Genomic DNA, 24,771 nt, shown 5'->3' with positions numbered 1-24,771 from the left:
TGCTCTTTTTTCGTTTTTGGGCACTAGTATGGTTGCTCTTTTTATTCTTGCTTCTGGTTGTGAGGTTTATTCATCACTGTTTTCATGATGTTGGTTATCTCGCGGCGGTAACAAATTTTCAACAAACTTGCTTTGAAAATGTTTAAACCTACTAGCTGGTCTATTTCGTCAATGGTGGTACTTTATGGACTGTAAATTTGTGCATTTTCTTTTCCTTTGTTTTTTTGTCGTAAAAATTAAAGCCAAGAATTCAAATAACCCGCCCAGAGAAAAAATGTCGCGTACAGATATTACCATGGCTACAGTTTGACTGAGGTAAGAATTTTTCTTTCAATCAGCGCACGATTTGTACTTTATCCTTTTATTCTCTCCAACAAAATGTTTGTATCGCGATAAAACCCTAAACTCGGAATATATTTTCTCCCAACTAGCCGTCACTATAAAGCCGTAACGCCGTGTTCAAAATCGAATTTAGTTTATATTAGTGAGGTTTATTTTTTTTTATAAAGCCTAAGGTTTCTTCTCAACCAACTGTTAGAAGTCTTTTCTAAGTTCAGAATTACGTCTACTGAAAATTAAGCTCTAGGTTTTGAATCAAACCTCCCGGTTCTAGTTCTCGAGGCCAGCGAAAACCAAATGAAGTGGTCGAAACCGCATTCCTTTTGGTTTCATCTTTGTTTGTTTGTTTATTTTTGTTTTTCATCTTTCTTAATTTCTTTTATCATATTAATGCCAGGTCAAAAATTTAAGTTATTCAGGGTGTAAATATGGAAATTTCGATCTCTTTCGTTACACCACAGGTCACCAAAGCGTATGTGACACAGGTTACCATGCAAGCATGATTTAAGAGTACTAGTTTGTATGGAGTTAAAATTAAATCGAAATTTAGACAACAAATTTCCCTAAAAACACACAAAAAATATACTTAAGTCTGAAAAAGCTTACCCGGTGTGTTTTGCTGTGTTTTCAATGCTCTTCAGTGCTTCCAAACGTTGTTTTGAGCGGTTTATCTCTCAGCAGCTGGTCCACGTGCATCACTGTATTATGTTAATGACAAGGTAGGAAACTACAAGTCGAATTTGAATAAAATTTGGCCCGTCATTTAAGGAGAGCACTTCAAAAACCTCGCTAAAATGTGCTTGAAACTTAAGCTCTCGCTTACCTGCCTTACCATATGGCAAGAGGGATGATGTGCGGTCCCTCCTGGGTAGCTCATTTACGGAGGAGTTCATTTATTGAGACACAGGCCTTCGTTGAAAACAAAGATTATTTCAAATCGGCTGCCATTTTTGCCGCCGACCGAGCCGTGTCCCTGGAATGTTGGAACAAACTCACGGTCAAACCTAGGCACGGGTACTAAAATGTGCCCAGCCGGGGAAATCCACGGAAAGCCTTTGGCACGTAACAAACCACAGACACCCCCTCCCGGCTAAGTGCAGTTCTGAACCAGCCAGCCGACCTTGTTGTGGCCTTTTTCAGTAACGCGTAAAACATGCTTTTGTTCATCAGTTAGCCTGCATGATGGTATAATTGAGCTAGATTCGCATTAACGTGACACGAGAATATAAATCAATATACAACTTATACTGAATTACCTCGACATATTTGCTCATCCACGAAAGTGACTACACCTTGCAGCGGATGTAACTTCGTACCAAAATTTGATGGTATTGACTGTGACCTACCGAAAATGACTAAACACTCATCGCCAGATCTTGTCAAACGACTTAAATTATTTTTTCTTCCTGCCCTCCTGCTCGCAAGGAATAAAGCGGTAATGAGAACTTCGAAATACAAAAGGTTTAAACAGCAAAACATTGACCTTACACGTTTTTTGAAAAAGTGTTGCCGTTCTCGGCAAAACAACAACTTTGCGAATTTCAAGGTTTTTTGGAGAGCGTATATACAAAGACAAATTTTCAGTTTCTTTTAGTCAGCTTTCATTCAATAAAAGCCAACTCGTAAGTTAACGAGTTGGAAAATTGCGAAGTCAATTCATAATAATAATAAAAAAAAATTAATACAAAAGTCAATTCATATTCTCAAGAGACGTTTGTTGCTGTCACGCCAAGCACGGTTGACTGGCACAGAACTGCACTTAGCCGGGAGGGGGGGGGGGGGGGGTGTGTGTGGTTTGTTACGTGCCAAAGGCTTCCCGTGGATTTCCCCGGCTGGGCACATTTTAGTACCCGTGCCTAGGTTTGACCGTAAGTTTGTTCCAACATTCCAGGGACACAGCTCGGTCAGCGGCAAAAATGGCAGCCGATTTGAAATAATCTTTGTTTTCAACGAAGGCCTGTGTCTCAATAAATGAACTCCTCCGTAAATGAGCTACCCAGGAGGGACCGCACATCATCCCTCTTGCCTTATGGTAAGGCAGGTAAGCGAAAGCTTAAGTTTCAAGCACATTTTAGCGAGGTTTTCGAAGTGCTCTCCTTAAATGACGGGCCAAATTTTATTCAAATTCGACTTGTAGTTTCCTACCTTGTCATTAACATAATACAGTGATGCACGTGGACCAGCTGCTGAGAGATAAACCGCTCAAAACAGCGTTCGGAAGCACTGAAGAGCATTGAAAACACAGCAAAACACACCGGGTGAGCTTTTTCAGACTTTAGTATTTTTTTTGTGGGTTTTTTAGGGAAAATTGTTGTCTAAATTTCGATTTAATTTTAACTCCATACAAACTCTTAAATCACCCTTGCATGGTAACCTGTGCCACATATGCTTTGGGACCTGTGGTTACACGTGTAAACTTGAAAGCCGTTCCTACCTATTTTATTCCTGGATAGTTCTGCCATGTAGTTTACGTTGCACGAGTTGAAATAATAGGCAAGTAGTCGAAGATACGTGAATTTCTATTTCTAGTCAAGTGGTTTTAGTTGGCATTGCTATAGTAGCTGATTAAAACACCTGGTGAAAGCTTTACTACAGCTATCCTTGAAATGTTCAAATTGCTAACCCTTTCTAAATATACTTACAAATATTTAAGTCTTGTGAGGTTAACAAAAGCTTCCTCTGGTATTAAGCGGATGCTGTTATTTTGAAGAATCCTATTGAGAACAAAAAGCAATAAGTAAATAAGTAAATAAATAAATAAATAAATGAATGAATGAATAAATAAATAAATAAGCAAATAAATAAATATGTAAATGAATGAATGAATGCACGAACGAACCAATGAATCAATGAATAAAAAACTGTTAAAATTGTGCAGCGCTACAGTTTTTGTTACAAATTCAGTTCTAGCTATTTGCCGACAATTATTGTTGCAACTCGATTTTTTTCATTCTTAATTGCTCAACATTATATTTTGCCAACGAGCGATCAGTTTCTCGAAAACCATGCTCGTACATGGTGTTTAATTTTCCTGTTCAATCAATCGATCATTTAAACAATGAATCAATCAGTCAATCAATCAGTGATGTTCAAGCCTAACATATAGTCAACGACGAAGGAGGATTGGGAATAAGGATTGGAGATGAAGTTTAGAGTTTCGATTCCGTGTTATTGACTAAAAAGTGCCGTAATTAAACACATCCATAATTCAACTATGAAAACAATGGACATGCTATACCTCAATCCTAATAGAAACATGACAGGCCATAGGATGCTACTCACAAATATTCCAGTTTCCGTTGATTCCGGAAAAGACCAGCGGTGATGTTCACGAGTTTATTATCTGCCAAGTTACTGGAAAAATGCAATCAAACAAAAACAAGACAACACAAGGGACTTTTTATTAGGTTTATAAACATTTTCCAACAATTTGCAATAATTAATAATGAAAAATCATAGGCCATTGTGTTTGGGCACGTTCCCCCCATGGCTAGACATGAATCCTTTGCATGAATGTTGCCCCATTTGCCACATGACTGGGTTCATTCCTTGGAAGATGTTTTCCAAGAATTCCTTTTGTACTGTTGCCCTTTGATTATGCCATGAACTACTCCACTACTTGGCTTCATTGATTTCAGTTGTGCTTTCGACAGTTCATTGGTTCTTGCAATTTCAACAGCTTTGTCGAGAGATATTGGGACGGAGCGCCACCACGTTAATTTTATAATGTACTTGAAGTTGTTGAAAATAGAGTCGCGACGTTAAAATTGATATTGAATTAACCCAAGATTTTACAGCTGCAAATTTCGCCGCGATAATAACTATGCTCATTTTTTTTTTTAAGTTTGTGTGCTTTTGTAAAACAAGATTTAATTTATTACACAAGTTCTAAATCGCTCTAACTTTGGATATTATAAGGTTGGTGACTTCTATTTTCCCCGCATTTACGTTAAAACCGTTTATGCCTAGCGGATGATTGTGCTGTTTGTTTAAAAAAAACCTGGGTGTCAGATCCCGAAACGTTTGTTAGCCACCACTTGTTTTCTCACGAAATGGCCTATGAGCTTGCACTTCAGAAATTCTGAACTGATAACATAATTTCCTTACAGATCTAAGTGCAATTTCTGACTTGTTACAACAATTTTCAGCCCTTGTTGCGTGTTTGAATTAGGAGGAGTATATGTGGTATACGTCTTCCTGTGGTATCTCATCTAAGTTTTCTATAGTCGTAATTATGTACTACATCTATGCGTAATTTTTTTTATTTGCAGAGGTAAATTTACATTTCTCTTTTTGCCGTTGTTGCATATGAATAGCGTCTTTGTTATTCTTTGATTGAAAGTCCCTTTAGCACGTCTTTTACAGAACATACCAATACCTATACAGCTAACAAATTGCAAAAAATACACTGAAGTAGTAGAGCACGAAACAATGTAGTGGCAACAATAGTACTGACATTTTACTCTGCGTCACTTGATGATGCAGTTAAAGACAAGAACAGCGTTATTTCATACAAACAGTGATTGCCAAGGAACAAGGTTGAGTTTCAAATTCTTCTACTTTTTTCACGTTTGTTGGAATAAAAACCTTTAACACGGCAGACTAGCTTTGTAAATTCTTCAATCACAAAGTCCTGCTAATGAAACTGTATAATACGGGAAACTCTTGAAAAAAGACACATGACTATGTACTTTGCTCCATTTTCTGATTTGTGTCACGTGGCTATGGCGTGGTCCAATGTCGCCATCGATTGAACCAGACTTACAATATATGAATATTGACCAAATCCGGTTGAATATGAACAAACATATGCTAAGTTATATCAAACAGACTTTTTAATGGCAACTGGCTCAAAAGACAGGAAAATGGAGCCTTGGAGACAATCCTCCCTTTTATGATACGCAGGTGAACTTTAACTTGACGGCCAAAAGGAATACCTAAAAAGGCGTCAGTAGCATTTCGGGGAAACACATATAAGCCATCCGAAAAATGACAAGACAAAAAGGAACTTTTAAAAGTACTTCCGAATTCGTCGCTTTACTGCTAAGATGCAATAAAGAAAAACATAATAACGAATACATTTTACTCTGGCGTGAAAATCCTTTGTACATTGTTGAAATCGTTAGATGTAGACTTGACGAGAAGGAGAAGGAGAAGAAGAAGAAGAAGAAGAAGAAGAAGAAGAAGAAGAAGAAGAAGAAGAAGAAGAAGAAGAAGAAGAAGAAGAAGAAGAAGAAGAAGAAGAAGAAGAAGCAGAAGCAGAAGCAGAAGCAGAAGCAGAAGCAGAAGCAGAAGCAGAAGCAGAAGCAGAAGCAGAAGCAGAAGCAGAAGCAGAAGCAGAAGCAGAAGCAGAAGCAGAAGCAGAAGCAGAAGCAGAAGCAGAAGCAGAAGCAGAAGCAGAAGCAGAAGCAGAAGCAGAAGCAGAAGCAGAAGCAGAAGCAGAAGCAGAAGAAGAAGAAGAAGAAGAAGAAGAAGAAGAAGAGGAAAAAGACAGAAAAGCTACCAAGCAAATTGATGGTGGTGCACTTACATGTACTGTAGGTCTGATAAGGTGGAAAAGATTCCTGAAGAAAGATTGCTTAAACCATTTCCAGACAAACCCCTGCAATGAAATTACCTTCTTTTAGTATTTCAGACAACTTAAAAGAAGGAGGAAACTATCAAAACATACCTTACCATAATAAAACGTGATAATTATGTTAGACTGACAAATTGAAATGTAAAGCTGAAACCCTATCGTGCAGCATCATCAGACGTTATCGTTTCCAGTTCTAGTTCTTGTTCTAGTTCTTTTTTTTTTTTTGTAATTCTTGCGTTCATTAAACGACAATACGAATTACGCTATCAGGTTACCCACAGAAAACCATTTTCCAACCATGTTTTAACTGATGGTTGACATTTTGCAATACAAACCACGCAGATTTAACTTTACAGCTCTACAAACGGAGGCCACATAGACATTTAAGACTGAAAAACAAAGCCTAATATCTCGATCAAGAATATAGCAAGTCCTGTTTTCGTTCTGTTTTTCTTGATTTTATTAACCTGAGCATAGATTTCGAAAGAAAATGATTAATAATGGGCTACAGTTCTCAGTACAGCTAAGTTACCTGGTAAAATAGTAGTCAAATTTTGTGGCACAAGGTTGCAAACTAGATCATTTAAACGATCTCAAAATAGACAATTAATTTCTTTAAATTTTGGATTAGGATAAAAAGATTTGGAGGAGTCCTCCCGGTCCGTTGTGATTAAATGACCTACGAGTAAAGATAACACCTGCAGCTTCATAAAACATGCACCAACATCAAAATGTGTCAAATTAGAACTCTAAAGTTAGTTAGTTGGCACAAGGCTTAGTCAAATTTCTCATAAAAGACAGTGAACACACTATGTGTTCGCCAACACCTTTACGTTTCCTGTCTTAAGGAACGCATGGGAATTTAAATTATTCTTAAATATTTGGTGTCAAAGGCTCGTTAAACGGAAAGAAAGGAAAACATTTTTCCTATTTCAAAACGCTTTACGAAAGGAAGGTGTGAATGACATCTATATAAAAAGATCAGGTGCTCTGTCAGTCTACTTCTGGATAAGTGCCGAATTTTGCGCTAAACATTTCATTATTTGGAATTGTGCTTAGCTGCAAAACAAAAATCACATGCTACTCTCGGCATATGTGAAGTTTCAAGCATTTGAGTCTTTAAGATACAGGAACGCGGACGCCATGAAGAACGCGATGGTCGAAGAGGGCCTGGGGGGAGCGTACGGCGTTCGTGGCGGGAAAATCAAGTTAAGAATTTGTTTTGAATGCCAGCGACAACGCGAGCTGTTTTCCTAACTTGGAAGTCATGGCTTCTTTCAGAGAAATTCGAGAAGCGTTGTTTTTAAGTCATGCAAGTGGCTTTATAGATGATATCGAGTTCTTACTGCTTCATGAAGAATATACGTCAGATAATTTGGATTTTCCCTACGGAGACTATCCTAGATTTCATTTACCAGACAAGAATGAAGCCGAGTGCAAAGCTAACTTCAGAGTAGAAAAACACCATATTCCCCGACTAGTAGATGCACTTGACATTCCTGCCGTCTTCACGTGTGAGCAAGGAACAGTCTGCGAGGGAACAGAAGGCCTTTGCATCCTGCTGAAGCGATTTGCATACCCCTGTCGTTACTCCGACATGATACCCATCTTTGGAAGGCCAGTCCCTGAATTGTGCATGATCAATAACACTGTGATGGATTTTATCTACGACAACCACAGACAGCGCGTCATGGATTGGAATCCAAACGTCTTAAGTCCCATCAAGCTGGAGAATTATGCACAAGTAATTTCCAACAAAGGAGCACCATTACAAAATTGCTTTGGCTTCGTGGATGGAACTGTCCGCCCTATTTCTCGACCAGGGGAACACCAAAGAGTGGTTTACAACGGGCATAAGCGTGTGCATAGTCTTAAATTCCAATCTGTTGTTGTTCCAAATGGCCTAATTGCACATCTTTATGGGCCAGTAGGTGAGTCACTCCTTACTGTTCCAAATTAAATGCAATTAATGAAGCATATTATGCTAATTGTACTGCATGTACAGTGAACTTTAAATGTTTTTGGCTTATACCGCAGTCCTCCTAGATCCTGTCACTCACCACCCAGGGGAGGGTTGAGGGGGGTTGCAACCTTCCCCCCTCCCCCCCCCCCCCCCCTATGAGAGGGTGAAAATGCTGAAAATACCTTATTTATAATGTACATTTTCAAACTTTCTAGGTGTGCCATGTCCCCCTGGACCCCGTATTGACTCATACTGACTGACAACCCCCCCTTTCGTAAGATCTTTGATCCACCCCTGCCACCCACCCAGAGTACTCCACCCTCGACCCTGTCACTTACTACCTCATGTATAACAATGTATTTTAGAGAGGTTAAATGTTTTCTGCTCAACAGAAGGAAGAAAGCATGATGCAGCAATGCTAGGAGAGTCCCACCTGTATGACAGCCTCCAGATGAATGCTTTCTCTACTACTGGAGAAGCAATGTGTATTTATGGGGATCCAGCATATCCTCTTAGGGTCCACCTGCAAGCACCTTTCCGGCATCGTGTGTTAACTCCACAGATGCAAGCTTACAACAGTTCGATGAGTGCTGTTCGCACCTCTGTTGAGTGGCTATTTGGTGACATAATAAACTATTTCAAATTTTTGGACTTCAAAAAGAACTTAAAGATTGGTCTTAGTCAAGTGGGGAAAATGTATATCGTGTGTTCACTTCTACACAATGCATTGACTTGCCTCTATGGAAACACCACATCTCAGTTCTTTGACTTTGATCCTCCTTCAGTAGAGGACTATTTTGCTTAATTAATTAAGTAAAGAGTAAAGACTGTGGTACTTTCTAAGAAGGCAAGTATACTCACAACAATACCGAACTGAAATTTCAAAATATTATATTCAGCACCTATAATTATTGTGCAAAATGTATAACAGGTTTCAACATGCCGTTGTCACAAGCAAACCATTAACACTAGGAATGTTTGTTATGTTGGAAAGAAAAAGCAATCAGATGGGCAAGATGAAGTAACCAGAAGCTGTGATTGGTGTTTTTTCTCATGGTTCAATCTAGTGCCCAATTGGTTGCAGCACCAGTAACATGTTAAAGTATTTAATCAATAATAAGGTTTACAATTTTCAAATTTTTCCTACAAAAGGAAGGCTTTTAACAGCATCAAATGAATTAATCAAGATGTAACACAATAAATCTTTTGTAAAGGAAAATAAAAGTTCACAATATTAATGAGCACCCCAACGAGTCACTTGTGAATAAGCTTTTCATCAAGGCCTGAGTTATAAGAACAACAACACAACATTAATGACTACTCCAATGAGTCACTCTTTGAAAGTCACTTGCGAACAAGTTTTTCTATTATAGACATCAAGGCTTGAGTTTGCTGCTGTTGCTGGTCCATCATGGCCTTGAACATCTGTGTTTGTTGAGTTTGGAGACTTTCTAGCCTCTCGTTCTCTCTCTTTTTCAACTCCAGCTCTTGTCCTTTAAATGCCAACTCTTGATCTGCTCTTTCTTTCAGGTATTCCACTGCCCCACTTCCATTCCATCGGCTCTTCTTTGCTTGAGTAGTTTCTTCTTCAGAATTCCTTTTCTTTGTTTCTCCCATTGTTTCCATAGCTTTCTTCCGCACATCCTCTGCCTTTTTCCTGTCTGCCTGTAGCTTCTCCCTGTTTTCATCATTTGCTTCTTGCTGTTCAGTGTCAGCAGATTCCTCAAAAGCTATGATTTGTTCGATGGCAGCATCAAGCTCTGTATGCTCGGGTGATATTCCACTCTCTCTCAATTCTTGTGCTTGTTGTCTCTTAAATCGCTGCACTAGGATACCAATATGATCACGAACAGATCTCTTTTCCACATTAAAGTGTGGATCTTTAACTACGTTCAGATTATCTGCAATTTTTTGCCACAATGCACTACGCTGCAAAGATTTTTTTTTCGCACTGTAGGGGTTGACACATATTACTTCCTGGCATAAAAGCAAGTCATGCAAGGGAGTCCAATTCATAATCCTGCAATGGAATAAATATACAGTGTTTTAATATGCATGTTTAAAAAACACTGTATGTTAAAAAAAATCGACAGAGAAGGAAATTTGGCTTGACGAAATTATTCCATAGATTACCAGTAGTAAGGTCGAATTTTTTACTTTCTGTTATGCTTTCAGTAAAAGGGAGGCAGTACTATCATATGGAAACATGAATTCATCAAATAAATTATAAATTGCAAAATTCGCAGCTTATGTTTGGTGCATCTGAAGCGGGAATAATATTGAGATTAATAGGGACCCTTTTCGAAAATGAAAGAATAGTACAATAAACAAACCTTCGGGCAATTTTCCATGCTTCAGTAGCAGTTACTTCAAAAATTGACCTAACATAAACATAATTCGGTTTTATAATTGTTGTGCTCAAGGCTTATTTCATTTCTACATGGAGCGCAAACAATTAAAAATACATTTCTTATAAACTCCCTTTCATAATACGAGTTGTCAAGAAATGGCACACAAAAAGGAACAAAAGGGTGGTAATTTAGATGCCTGTAGAATATGTTAAGCGTATTTACACTCACTTGGGCTTTGAACATGCCACGACAGTCCCCACCGAATTTGCTTGTTTATCTGAAGAAAAAGCAATCAGATTAACTTTTTAAGTGAGCATTACTACAATGAATGTTTAAACCTTCGAAAAAACGTAAATAGTGACAATAAAAAGATCTATTAAAACCAGAAAGACCATCAAAGTACTCACGTTTTATCAACGACGCGAAAACTGCATTTGTCACGTTCGTGGCGAGCGAAAACGCGGCAGTCTGGGCTTTTTGTCATGCGCACTGAACTGCAAAAGTTGATTTTTACTTCCGGTCGCCTCTGACGACGTCCGCGTTCCTGGATCTTAAAGTCCCTATTAAGAGCTACTGACTATAAATATCAAAAATCCCACGACAGAGGGAAATTTCAGGTTTCATTTTATTTTACCTAAATTTTCCCTTTGGTGAACTATTTTCAAAAATCACAATTAAAAGTTCTACCACTCTAGATCTTTCGTTTTTCTAAAAATTAGAAAAGGTGAATTTACGGTTACAGGCCCGATTCGGCCCACCGGAAAAACGGGAAAATTGTGCATCTTTAGAAGCCTCGCACACTAGAACGATAACTAGTCCCGTTTTTCTGTCTCGGATGCAAGTAAATCTTTCTATTATCTCTCGTTTAGTGTAACAATGAAGGTCCTTTACAATACCACATGATTATTTCAAATTTTAAAAGAAATAAATATTAGAAACCTATCCACCGTGGGACTCGATCTACGTGATAAATTTTGCCGACATATTTTAAGCGCATGTCATAACAGTTGATGACGCACTATACAAACTTCCTGTCAAATCTCATCAAATTAACTATTATACTCTTGCTATCTACATTACAAAAATATTTCAAAAGATAAATGGCTCATCTTCAAGACATCTACTAGCTTTCTGTGTCGTGGTGGGGCACTGTTTTTTTTTTTAATTGCTATTCGAAAATTGGCGGGTGTCATTTGTTATTTCATTGGCTTTTGTTTGGTCTTTTGTTATGGGAGAATTTAGGGCAAAAAATTGAGTAACATTTCTCCTGGTGAGGATGGGGATTTTCTTAAGCTTGTGGGTATATTCGGGCAATTACAATTAATCTTGAATGAGAAAATGTATCTCGTCTTAGCAAGTCATGAACAGCTCAGTAGCCAAGGAGCAGTGAAATAAAAAAAACCTTTGTTTAGTTGAGTACTTTACTAGTTTACTAACATTAACAACATTAACGGAGCTTTTAAAGGTTTTAAAGAAAAAAATCATACAAGATTTTGGAGCAACTTTTGAACAACGTTCTTAGTAATTTCGAGCATCTGTTTTAAACTGACTAATTCTTGTGATGGTCTCCAATTCCTGATTAAATGGAAACCTTAAAACTTGTCCTCAGTCTCCATTTGAACTGAGAAGGAGGCGGTCGGAACGGGGGGTGGGGGGTGTTGGTGGTGGATATTTATGTATTGATAATTTTCAAGACCGCAAATATCCGAAAACGGTAGCTAAGGATATGAGGCGTTCGGTGTTCCGAATGGGAACTTCTCTTTAAAATTTCGGAATTTCTCACAGCGCAGCAAATCAGTTCTTTCTTTTCGCGTCCTGCTGGCGACAAAAAAACCGCGGAACGATTTATCCTCTGGATGACGACATCCAGGCATTTCAAGGAGAAACAAATAGACGAGACACAGAATGGCTGCGAGACTACAAATACCACGGCGCGACGAGAGATCCTATCACGGCTCTTGCTTGAACAACCATAGAAAATGACCAGGGCGGCATCTGCGCATAGGCATGGAACTGACTTGAAAACCTTCAGTTACGTATCAGAGAACCTCGAACTGAAGACTCCTAATATGAAACTCGGAAAGAAACCCAAAATGCTCCCATAAATAAGGGTCAAAAAGAAGAAACACCCGCTTATATTCACCCCCTTCCACCTCAGTTCCCTTTACTTCCGTTTACTGATCCCGTAATTAAAGGAGGAAAAGGAGAAAAAAAGAGAACAAAAGATCAAAATGAAAGATCTATAACAGATACGTGGATTTTTAAACTCATAAACTGTTTTACAGCTAGGGCTTAGTTTACTGGTGGAAGGAAACTTAGCTCAGTTTGGTTCTATTCCCCCCGCGCTAGCGGAAGTGATCTTTGTGTCACGCTAATCACAACCGGCATCAAATGAAAATGACCGTGCCATGGGCTGATTTAACCTGCAGATAACCATAACTAACGGATTTTCAGCAGTGTTGAATGGGATTCAAGAGTCATAAAATTGACGAAAGGAACCGAATACGTTCCTGTTTAGTGGTGAGACAGTCAGTCAGAGTTTCCTGTTTTATAATTATAAGCACCTTCAGGATTTGATTGTGGATGGTATATTCTTTAGTAGAAATGCAACTAATCTTGTCGCTTTATTAAATAAGCTTTCAGTCAAACAGTTTAGAAAGTGAGATAACCCCTCTGTCATTGACTAGATAAAATAAATACTAATAACAGCACGTAGGGTACAAAGCTCTTTTTGTATTTTCGGATAAATTTAATTAACCCGTGCCAAATGCCTGTGCGTTATGTGAACACGTTGTTGTTGTGTTTCAACTCTATAAATCGACACAGAAAGCTAGTAGATGTCTTGAAGGTGAGCCATTTATCTTTTAAAATGTTTTTGTAATGTAGATAGCAAGAGTATAATAGTTAATTCGATGAGATTTGACAGGAAGTTTGTATAGTGCGTCATCAACTATTATGATGGGCGCTTAAAATCGGTTTCTAATACCTGTATTTATTACTCGGGCCGTAAAGGCCCGTTTACACGGGCGATTTTTGCGGCGATTTTTGTGGCGATTCCAAATCGCTCGTGTAAACTAGCGGCGATTTCATGGAAATTTCGTCGCAATTTGTCGCCACAAAATCGCTGCGATTTCGAACATGCTCGAATTTTGAGGCGATTTACTGGCGATTTTTTCAGTTTGAGAATAACAAAAACCTACTTTGGTGTACCCCCGAGGATAATTGTCACAAACATGGCGGACATTTCTCATTTTCGTGTTTCTCTCTTTTAAAAAGGGGTACACACTTTGCACGAGCCCTTCAAATGTTGCAAAGTCTAAACGCAGATAATTGCTGTAGTGTTCGGGGTCTCCTTCGAGATCTTTAAGTAAACGATGAAATGCACCGTCTGTTTCCCTCGGTCGAAATCCACGGCTTAACCCAGATTTTTCGCTGTCGACGTCTTTTTTTGGCGGCGACAAAGAATAATTGTGCCAATTCCTAAGCACGCCGCAGCCATTTGAGCAGTCTCTACGTCCATTTCCATGTTACATTTTTATTTGCAACAATGGTTAGTGTTAACATCGCATGCGCTCCGTGCTAGCCGCTGAAAAAAGGTCGTAGACTCGCCACAAAATCGCCATGAAATCGCCGCTAGTTTACACGGGCGATTTGGAATCACCACAAAAATCGCCTGTGTAAACGGGCCTTAAGGCGGACCGAGTTCAGGTTTCGGTAACATTATCAATTTTTTTTTCTTTTTGGGGTCGTGATGGGCCGAGAGATAAGACTTCGGGCCACGAGTTATTGTTCTCGGTCTCGTTTTTTGTACTTGGCTAGTACGAGTTACGTTTTCTGTCGTGTTATCAAATTCTTTAAATTCTCGGTCGCGTTCTTTGTTTTCGGGCCGTGAGGAGTGTTTACAATATGCGAGGCAGACGTGCGAGGCATGAACAAAACATGCGAGGCATGCGAGGCATGAACAACCCCAACCTAAACTGCTAACCGTTAAGCTAACCGAGGAGCTATTTAAGCTAACCAAAGTGCTATTTAGGCTAACTGGAGTGCTCTTTAAGCTAACCAGAGTGTTTTTTAGGCTAACCTGAGTACCTCAAGGTTAGTTTTGTTGAACCGAAAATTAGGCAACTAAATCAGTCTATGACCTTGCGGGCCAAGATAGATAAAGATGTCTCACGTTCACCATAGAAAAACAATCAACGTAGAAAGGGTTTCTGTCTTCAAATGAAAGGTGAATAACAAATGCTTTCCCCTGAATTTCATTTAAAAATATAAACAGCGAAACATTGAAAAACGTACAAGGATATAAACGTACGCGTGATGCGTAACGTTACTCTAGATCCCGGGAAGGGGGGTACTCAACAGATGCTTGGGTAGGGAGGTGCGGCTCGGGCGTTCAAACCCTGACCCTGTTTAAGACACAATTCTCCGATTTCCCTATTCCGTTTAAGACAGAATTCAAAATTTTCAGGCCCTTTCTAAGACATTTACTCCTTTAAATACCAGGTGTGTGGTATTTTTTTCAATGACTTTTTGGCAATAAATAGTCTGAGCCACTTAATTTCTCCATAAATGGAGATGAAATAAAAATATCTGCGGTCTTAAGAAACTGTGGGCTCAAGCTAAATTGTCACGTGATGCAAGTGACGATTGTTGTTTGTTTCGAGCGAGTGCACGAGCACGAATCTGGTAAAATCATCGCTTTATAAGTGTTTTTCGAGCCATTTTCCTCTGCAGAAACCCCCATTCTGGCATCATTAAGCTGTGATGTGGGTAGAGGCATCCTCTGATAGAAAACAAAGGTGATAGGTGATTTCATGCTGACTGAGTCGCCAAACATGCTGTCTGAGCAGACATGGAGGTCCACGAGTGAAGTTGCCTCTCTGGCCGTTTTGTGGATGGATTCCAGGACCTGCAAAGGCAATTTGGAGGCGTTTGGAGTAATAAAATATTCAACGGATTCGAAATTTCGCTGGTGGTACTGGGTGACTCGACACTTACATTAAAACTATGAAATAAAAGGGCAGCAGTTCTACGCTCGCGCTATGGCTGAATTACCCAGAGTTCTCTTCGGGTGTAAACGAGGCAACGTGAGATACGCAAGACTGGGTCTGATAAAATGGCTGAAGTATAGCCCTCGGAAAGCGTTGAGAGGAAAACTTCCAGTCAGATACCAAGGTCTGACCTTGAAGTTTGCTGTAAATATAGACTTCTCATTTTTGAACAAATTATTTGGATTAAAAATTGACGATAAATAAGTGTAATTTTTGATGATATTTTTTGGCTGAACAATTGGCATTTAGGACTTTGTTGCCAAACCAACGGTGATATGCAGCGAAAATCGGGAGGCGTAGTCGGTTTGCTGGGTTTGATGGTGGAAATATACATCAGTTGGTGTCATTGACACATTATCATGAAGCAATTCATAGAAGCAAGAACGGTGTTTTCGTCACATATATGTGTTGTTGGGATGAAAATGGTTAACCCAAAATCACACCCTGTTTAAGACTAGAATGAAATAAGAATACACTAGTTTCTTACTGTATTTTAAGGCATTGGCAATCATAATCTGTTTAAGCCATTAGGACATGTAGGGATACCCTGTTTAAGACGGGAAGTGATGGGAGAGGCTTGGGCCACTATCATGGCCGGACGTGTGTAATTGAGCTCCGTACCGCCCTTCGTGAAACGGTCAGGATAGAAAGAAAAAGTGCGTAGGAAGTCCATCAAACATTTTCCTTGAATCGCAGAATTGTTGCTAAGAAGTATGAAGCGAGCTGAACGCGGATCTGGCGACGAAATTGTTTCACCAGACCACAAACAACCACGTGGTGACCAATTGAACATGGCGTCTCCTTCTGATTGCAACGAACCACTTCGGGAGGAATTAGGCGAAGCTGAACCGAATCTAAAGGATATACACAACCTCCTCAAGAATATTCAGGGTGCCATCGACATTATTCAAGGCACTATTACTTCATTAGCTAAAGATAACAGCAAACTGACTGAGGAGGTTGCGGAGCTTCGACACGAAATCTCAAAGAGTAACAGCGCAGTCACCAAACTACAAAAAGAACTCAAGGACCAAAACACATACGTAGCGTCACTGGAAATCGAGTTAAACAGGGTTAAAAATACAGTCAAGGAACAGAAGGAAAACATTGAAGAATTGCAGGTAAGCTTTGAAGAGCTTGAGCAATATTCTAGGAAGAACTCTGTAGAAATACACGGCATTCCCGAAGACATCGATGCCCAGACCGATGAGATTGTGTGCAAAGTGGCTGAGGCAGTTGGAGTGGAAATGACGGCTGAAAAGATCGAGATATCGCATCGTCTATATCGTAAACAGGGAATAAAGCCAATAATTGTTAAATTTGCAAATCACAAAGACAAAACTAAATTATACAAAGCTCGCACTCAGCTCAAGAATGTAACCCTCTCAAGTATTTTCCCGAGCTCCTTGTCCTCCGGACAAAGGAACCACCGCATCTTTATTAATGAAAACTTGACTAATTACAGAAGGGAAATGATGTCCTTGGCTCTACAGAAGAAGAAAGATGGAAAGATTATAAGTTTCTGGTCGTTGGATGGGAAAGTATTTATCAAAACGGCCCCTTCGGGGAGACCAAGGAAAATGCTTTCCATCGAAGACGTAAAGCAACTCTAGGATGCCATTTATCGCTATTAACTATCCGGTATTCTTGAAGAGTGTACTATTAGCATATATGCCGGTATCTAGCGGATCTGTCGATTTATAGGCTGTTGCTCGAAGGGTAGTACATAGGTTGTTTTATTGCCTCTTGATTTCATAGACTTTATGTTTGTGTTCTTGTGCCTAGCGTCCTATTATTGGGTTGTTTGTGTACCTGTGTTTTGGGTGTTGATGTAATATTGTGTTTTTTTTTCTCCGACATGTTAGATTTATCTAAGTGCAGTTTACTTTCTTTGAACGTGAGAGGCTTGAAAAGCCAACTTAAAAGAAGAAGTATTTTCAGTTATTTGAAGAGCCAAAAATGTTTATTTTATCTCCTACAAGAAACATACTCTGGACCAAAAGATGAAGTAGTGTGGAGAAATGAATGGGGAGGTGGCATCTTTTTCTCCCATGGGACCAATCGTCAGAAAGGAGTTTGTATTCTGATTAAATCTTCTTATGATCTATCCGTCACCAGCCATTTCAGCGATCCAGAAGGGAGGATCGTAATCATCAACTTGATTATTCATAAGGTAAAACTCTCTATTTGCAACATTTATGCTCTTAATAACTTGGTGCAACAGAACAACTTTATCCAAGGCTTAAATGAGGCATTGCTAAGCAATGCCGAAATTGATAACGTAATTATTGGCGGTGACTGGAATGTAACCTTGGAGCGTATTGATAAAAAAGGTGGCGCGCAATGGAAACCAACAACCTATCGTGACAAATTGTTATTAATGATGGAAGAGTCGAATCTCTCCGACGTATTTAGGAAGAAGAACCCATCTAAAAAAAGTTTTACGTACGAATCTAAATATCTAAAAGTCAAATCAAGAATAGATTTTTTTCTGGTGTCAACTTCCATTATGAAATTCGTTCTTGCTACCGACTCAAGAACTTCTATAGCTCCTGATCACAAAGCGGTCCGACTAAAATTAAAAATTAGCAATTGTTGTCGCGGCCCTGGCCTATGGAAATTTAAAAATTCTTTGCTTGAAGATGAGAAATATGTAAATTTAATCAAGAACAATTATCCAAAAATAAAAGAAAAATATAATGACATTGAGGACAAAAGACTCAAATGGGAGTTAATCAAAATGGAAATCAGAAGCCTAACAATTCCTTATTCTAAATACAAAGCTAAGCAGAGTAGGAATGTGGAAACAGCCATTCAAAAACGTTTGGATGAAATTGATACGTTGATTACAAACAGTAATGGCCTTCAAAACATCGACCCTGAACTAAAAGAATACGATCGGTTGAAACGCGATCTTCAGGCCATTTATGACACTAGAGGAAAAGGGGCAATATTTCGTTCTAAAGTGCGTTGGACGGAGGAAGGCGAGAAGTCGACCAAATACTTCTTCAACATAGAAAAAAGGAATTTTAACACGAAGGTCATTGCGGAACTTAAACCAGATCCCGACGGTAATGTCATTGTAGATGAAAAAGAAATCATGTGCGAAATTCACTCTTATTATGCTGATTTATATAAATCGGAGGTGGATAGTGATAAAAGCGATGACAGTGACTTCAATAACTTTACTGCCAAATGAATCTAGAACTGCCGAAACTATCTGACGATGAAAGGGATGAAATTGAAGGAAAGCTAACTCTTGAAGAATGCCAGAATATATTGAGGACATTTAAATTAGGAAAGTCTCCAGGAGAAGATGGTTATATTGTCGAATTCTTCAACTGTTTTTTTGAAATTCTTGGTCAGGATCTACTGAACAGTCTTAATGCTTCTTACGACGTTGGCGTTGGTTCTCAAAGAAGAGGTGTCATAACACTTGTTCCAAAAGAAGATTCTAACTTATTGTTTCTGTCAAATTGGCGCCCCATCACTTTATTAAATGTCGACTACAAGATCGCATCTAAAGTTATTGCTAAAAGAATAGAAAGTATACTACCGAAGTTAATTAATCCAGACCAAACCGGATTTGTTAAAGGAAGATACATCGGGCAGAACATTCGTTTGTTAACAGACGTTCCTGAACAAACAAAACGGCAAAACATTCCGGGAATCCTTCTTTTGCTTGATTTTAGGAAAGCTTTTGATTCCCTGGAATGGCCCTTTATTCAACAGACTCTTTCTGTATTCAACTTTGGTGAAAGTATCAAACGTTGGATCTCAATTTTGTACGCTAAAAGTGAAAGTTCAGTCTTAAACGATGGCTTTTGTACAGAATCCTTTCCATTGTCTAGAGGAGTTAGACAAGGCTGTCCATTATCCCCTCTCCTCTTTATTGACTTTATTCTAGGAGCGGAAATTTTAGCGAGTAAGATACGACAAGATCAAAATATACAGGGGATAAAAATCCACGGTCACGAATTCAAAATTAGTCAATTTGCTGATGACACCTCCTTATTATGTAAAGATCTAAATTCAGATGAAAATGCCATTGCCTTACTCAATGTCTTTGAACGTGTATCGGGATTGAAGCTTAACCAGTCTAAAACAAAAGCACTATGGCTGGGACCTTGGCGTTTTAGTGATTCTAAACCGTTGGGTCTAAAATGGACTAAAGATCCCGTCAGAACTCTTGGTATTTTTATTTCTTACGATGAAAAAGGTAACTACAAGAAGAACATTACCGAAAAAATTGAGAAAATGGACAACCGGCTTAACTTCTGGAGATCCCGAAGTCTAACTCTACTTGGTAGATGTCTAATTTTTAAAAGCTTAGGAGTTCCACAGCTGATTTATTCGGCTTCAATGTCGAGCATGCCTATAGAAGCGAGTGTCAAGTTGATCACCAACTATTTATTTAATTTTATATGGAACAAAAAACCTGATAAAATAAAAAGGCAAGTAATGTACCAGGACTATATGGATGGCGGTTTGCGCGTACCAAATATTCTGAATACATTTAAGTCCCTTAATTTAGCATGGATACCCAGACTTTTAAAAAGTGAAAACTGCTCAGATGAATCTTGGTCATATATCCCAAGCTATTATTTTAAAAGGTACGGTGGACTTAACTTCTTACTTCGATGTAATTACGATAACCATTTTATTAAACAGATTGACCTTCCACTTTTTTATAAAGAAATCCTAATCCACATGTTGGAGTTAAAACAGTTGTATGGATATTACCAAGAGCAAGATTTAGTGCTATTTAATAATAGAGAAATCTTAATAAACGGGAAGCCATTTTATTACAACGAATGGCATCTTAATGGTATATTCTCTATCCGGGATGTTTTAAATGATGAGGGGAAATTTCTTTCCTATCAGGAATTCCTCCAAAAATACCGTCACCTTAAGTGCAATTTTCTTCGATATTTTCAAGTCCTTGCAGCAATTCCGAAACATCTGCGAGAAAAGGCAAGTCAGACCTCGCTTAACAAACGCAAATTCGAAAAGGACAACTTTATATTCTCTCTGTCGCCAACTGTTTCAATAAACTTACTCAAGGTGAAAAGCAAAGATTTCTATTGGCTTATTACAAAAAAAATTGTAACTAAGGCTACTGGTTCAAGGAAATGGGAACACGAAATTCAGTCGATGAATTTGAGTTGGCCTTGCTATTTTAGTAAATTGAAGCTAATCTGTAAGGAACCTAAACTTAGAGAATTCTATTATAAATTTTGACATAGAATTATTGTTACAAAGAAGGAATTGTATTACTTTGGTATTGAAAATAACAAAGACTGTCTATACTGTAATGAAGGTGACTCGATGGGTCACACTTTCATCGACTGCCACTTTTCCAAGTCCTTTATCAGTAACGTTATGGAATGGTTCAACAGGGAACATGCCACCTCCCTTTCACCCTCCACCGAAGAATTTCTATTTGGTAAATTTGGTAATGATCAGTTATCGTCTTCAGATATGTCGCTTAAAAAATTTAATTATTGCTTGTTATTTGCAAAATATTATCTTTACTGTCAAAAACTGAACAAAAAACAAATCAACTTTGATGAGTTTAAGCAACGTATTGCCTTCAAACTTCGCATTGAAGGCCTTTCATAATCATTATTTACTTAGTCTACTTAGTCTATATTTAACATGCCTTTTACAACTTGTGTTTGTGTGTACGTTTTTTGTGCATGTGTCCAGTGTTGTGTAACTGTGTGTATTTCTGAAATGTAAAACTACAAATTGTAATCTTGTTATTTCCAATAAAGATTTGCATTAAAAAAAAAAAAAAAAAAAAAAAAAAAAAAAGACGGGAAGTGATGAAAAAGATACCCCGTTCAAGACAAGACACCCTGAAAACCATACCCTATCGGGCCCACGTCCCCGTTAAGGTCACATAAGGGAGTACCCCCCCCCCCCCGGGGTCTAGATCATACCAAAAATTACGATCCGTCATTGACCCGGCGTCACATACATATTAGGACCATACAAATGGTTCTGTCTCTAAACGAAAGGTGAAAACGTAAGGATTAAAGCCCGGGGATTATAAAAAGCATTCGTATGACAAATGTCATTTTCCCCTGTATTTCATTCTGACTGCAAGAAATGCAATTCTATCTGGTGGTTTCTTATTGCCTCACTATATCTCTGTATCTATCTATTTGGTAGCCTGCGAGCAAGCTGTCTTGGGGGGTGGGGGCGGTAGGGAGAAAGAGGATCCACCCCCAAGAGAGCTTGCTAGCAGGCTATCTATTTGGGGGAATTGGCGATGCTGGAGGTTATCACTGTTAAAAGATTGTAGGCTTTACGCACCACACAGTCAAATATGACCCGAGTATAAGCTGGAAACGGCTTCTTGTTTCTTTTAAAATTTGAAATAATGACGTGGTATTGTAAAGGACCTGAAATATTAAATACCTGTCTTCAAGATTTGTCGTTGAGAACAAAAAAAACGTTTACTTTAGATGAATGGATTGTTTTAGTTATGTGATTTGCGTGACGGTAATCGTGACAACGAGCCATCGAACTAATCAAAATACCCTGCACACTTTTTATTCTGGATAATTCGCTTTTAGCGGGCCAAAAAAGGCACTTCGAGGGCGTAAAAAAGGAAGGATTAAGGTTAGACCTCAGCTATAGTTTTGCTCCAGAAAACATATGCCGGGACAGATATAGGCCTCTGAAATTGGCCCTAATTTTAATTCGAAATCTAACCCTTGAAGGTTGCTGTCTTCAACTAGTGAATTAGCACATTAAAAATACGACTTGCGACTTCATTTTTACACTAAACGAGAGATAATAGAAAGATTTACTTGCAGCCGAAACAGAAAAACGGGAGTAGTTGTCATTGCTGTGTGCCATGCTGCTAAAGATACACGATTTTCCCGTATTTCCGGGGGGGCTGAATCAGGCGATTGTGTATGCTAACTCCTTCCCCCTGTTTTTTCTTTTTATTTTATTTTATCAAGAGAGTTTTTGTTTGTGTCTAAGACGCATTTGCTGCGAATTTGGTGAAAATCGGCTCATAGATACAGGATATATTAAAAAACAAGTGAAGTGTGGTTTTAATGCATTGAAATGTAATATTATAAGCTGTCAGAGCCATATTCTGAGCCAGAAGTAGTTGTAAAGCAACTCAAGTATGTATTAAGCCATATTTTACATGCTAAGCTGTCTTCGAAAAGTGTATTTTCTGGGTAAAACTTTCAATTTTCTGGCAGAAAACGAAAGTTATAGTAGAAAAAAGAGAAAAATCAGACAAAAAGAGTCCACCACGTTGGATGACTTTATTGGCCCCAAGCAGCGCCACTTGTATATGTATCCAAAAATATTAACATCTTCTTGTAGACAAGATAACAGGCTATCTATTAAAGAATACATCGTAGCGTATCGTAATAAAATAACGAAATATATCGTATCGTAACGGTACCGAAAACGCTAAGGGGTGGGGAGTTTCAACCACCCACCTCTTTTACCACGGTGAGGGTATGAGTTTGCATGTACGTCCGAGGGTTAAACTGCTGATGAAACTGCCAGTAGCTATAGTCCTTTAAGTGTCTTGATGGTTGAGAGCGCGAGCTATTCACGCGAGGAAGCGAAACCCGATCTCAGACCATCGTGAATCTTCCTTCTTGGCCGCAGAAAATAGAATATATACAGATTTTCCTGCTTTGGTAGGAATTTCTACGAAGTATCGGAGCAAATGACGACAAATTTTGCCTACGTTTTCTCCTCTTTGTCCACTTTATCGCTCAAAGGTGATTATCGAAGTAAAATCACAGCTGGTTTAATGGGGATTATGCAACAAAAACTTGCATGATCGACCCCCCCTGCCATATGAACAATCATAGCATTTGAAGATTTATAACAGGTCTGGGAACAGCTACTATCATCTCGGTGGCAGATAAAAATGACTGGATTTTTTTTAATTTCGTAAAATAGAAGGTTAAAAAGGGTATAAAAATGCATTCTTTCGCAGATGGATTTAACTCCTATTATTGCGTGAAACACTTAAACTTTGAAAATTTCACGAAAAAAATATCTTTAACATTGGTCTCTTTGGGGTGCCTGGAATCTCAATGAACTTCTCCTACTGGAAATGAAATTATGATAGACGCTAATACGCCTCAAAATAGATAACTTGGGATAGAACAAAGTACTTCCGGACTAGTCGCTTTATTGCTTAGATGCAATAAAGAAAAAGATAATGACGAATACGTTTTACTCGGGCGTGAAAATCCTTTGAGTAGTATCTCTCGGATGACTAGACCAATTTTATTCATGTATTCAAATAGATTCAAGACCCCATGTAGGTATAGGAGAGAGGGTGTAATGAGATGCAAGCGATCTAGGTATAGGAGGGGTGTAATGAGATGCCAACGGTCTGGGTATAGTAGGGGTTTAATGAGATGCAAGTTTATTATTGTTGATTATTTGGAGTAAAGTGTACTGTGTTCTGGTGGTACGATTCCGCCCAACAATCCGGGTAGTACATCAAATATATAGGGAAAGAACAATGGGTGTGCTAAGAACCAATGAGAGATCACTGACGGAAACTATTGAACGGGTCAAACTGGTTTTGGGACCGGTTGGATTTGAGGATTCAAAATGGTAGTCATATTGTTGAAAAGGAAACCGGTCAATCTAGTCTTAAGCCAACGGTTTGTAGTCTGTTAGCTGTAACACCCCAAAAATGGACACCAGACAATATTTTATTTCAACTCAAATAATTTCATTGAATAAACATGATAATTTGTGTCTTTTCCCGTGTTTTGAAAACAGCTGACTGGAAAACTGCGTAAACTGTAAGTCATACAACAGAGAGGTAACCTTACCACAAAATGTGTCCCTTTTTTTGCACTTAATCAGAGCAAACATAAATCAATTACCGCAGGTTACATTATTTTTAATTTAGTTACTCAACAAATTAATTAAAAGGAACATAAACAATTTACCTTGTTTTCGTTTAACCGATTTCGCTTCCGCGCTACCCTAGTTTCTCTAAACTAATTTTCCGGACAAGAAAATGTTGACAACAGAAGGAAAGCGAAAACGAAATCGTGCGTTTACTTTACAAGACCTACTTACTATTTACTTTCAAATAAAAGTCATGTTGTCCGCTTTGTTACAACGGACTATTTACATTCAACTTAAAGTTGCAGTGTTTTCGTTCAACCGATTTCGTTGCCGCGTCTCTAAACTAATTTTCCGGAAAAGAAAATGTTGACAACAGAAGGAAAGCGAAAGCCAATTCGTGCGTTTACTTTACACGATTTACTTTACAAAATTGTCCGCTTTCTTACAACGGACTATTTACCTTCAACTGAAAGTTGCGTTGTTTGTTTTCTTTCAACCGATTTCGTTGCCGCGTTACCCTCGTTTCTCTAAACTAATTTTTCGGAAAAGAAAATGTTGACAGCAGAAGGAAAGCGAAAGCCAATCCGTGAGTTTACTATACACGATGTACTTTACAAAATTATC

General features: G+C 38.5%; 5 protein-coding genes across 6 annotated transcripts in view; 4 read left to right on the top strand and 1 right to left on the bottom strand.

The window, feature by feature from the left end:
• The window catches only part of LOC146468817 (ras-like protein 1), a 348,000-nt gene that overhangs the window by 40,140 nt on the left and 283,089 nt on the right, over positions 1-24,771 (top strand). The window lies entirely within an intron of this gene.
• The window catches only part of LOC146468819 (uncharacterized), a 349,521-nt gene that overhangs the window by 74,283 nt on the left and 250,467 nt on the right, over positions 1-24,771 (top strand). The window lies entirely within an intron of this gene.
• LOC146468828 (uncharacterized) lies at positions 7,027-8,930 on the top strand. The gene is made up of 2 exons (XM_085123899.1): positions 7,027-7,848; positions 8,273-8,930. The coding sequence occupies exons 1-2, from the start codon at positions 7,185-7,187 to the stop codon at positions 8,683-8,685; spliced, it is 1,077 nt and encodes a 358-aa protein (XP_084980025.1). The 5' UTR covers positions 7,027-7,184; the 3' UTR covers positions 8,686-8,930.
• On the bottom strand, positions 8,971-10,808 carry LOC146468827 (uncharacterized). The gene is made up of 3 exons (XM_085123912.1): positions 10,639-10,808; positions 10,460-10,508; positions 8,971-9,900 (listed from the first exon to the last, which is right to left on the bottom strand). Exon 3 carries the CDS (start codon positions 9,894-9,896, stop codon positions 9,225-9,227), a length of 672 nt encoding a protein of 223 aa, XP_084980038.1. The 5' UTR covers positions 9,897-9,900; positions 10,460-10,508; positions 10,639-10,808; the 3' UTR covers positions 8,971-9,224.
• On the top strand, positions 15,858-17,275 carry LOC146468826 (uncharacterized). The gene has a single exon (XM_085123901.1). The coding sequence runs from the start codon at positions 15,996-15,998 to the stop codon at positions 16,893-16,895; it is 900 nt and encodes a 299-aa protein (XP_084980027.1). The 5' UTR covers positions 15,858-15,995; the 3' UTR covers positions 16,896-17,275.

The sequence above is a fragment of the Pavona decussata genome, unplaced genomic scaffold (genome assembly GCF_977016875.1).
Source record: "Pavona decussata unplaced genomic scaffold, jaPavDecu1.1 SCAFFOLD_128, whole genome shotgun sequence".
Lineage (NCBI taxonomy): Eukaryota > Metazoa > Cnidaria > Anthozoa > Scleractinia > Agariciidae > Pavona > Pavona decussata.
Note: the sequence above shows the minus strand (reverse complement) of the source record. Positions and strands in the feature narration are given on the sequence as shown.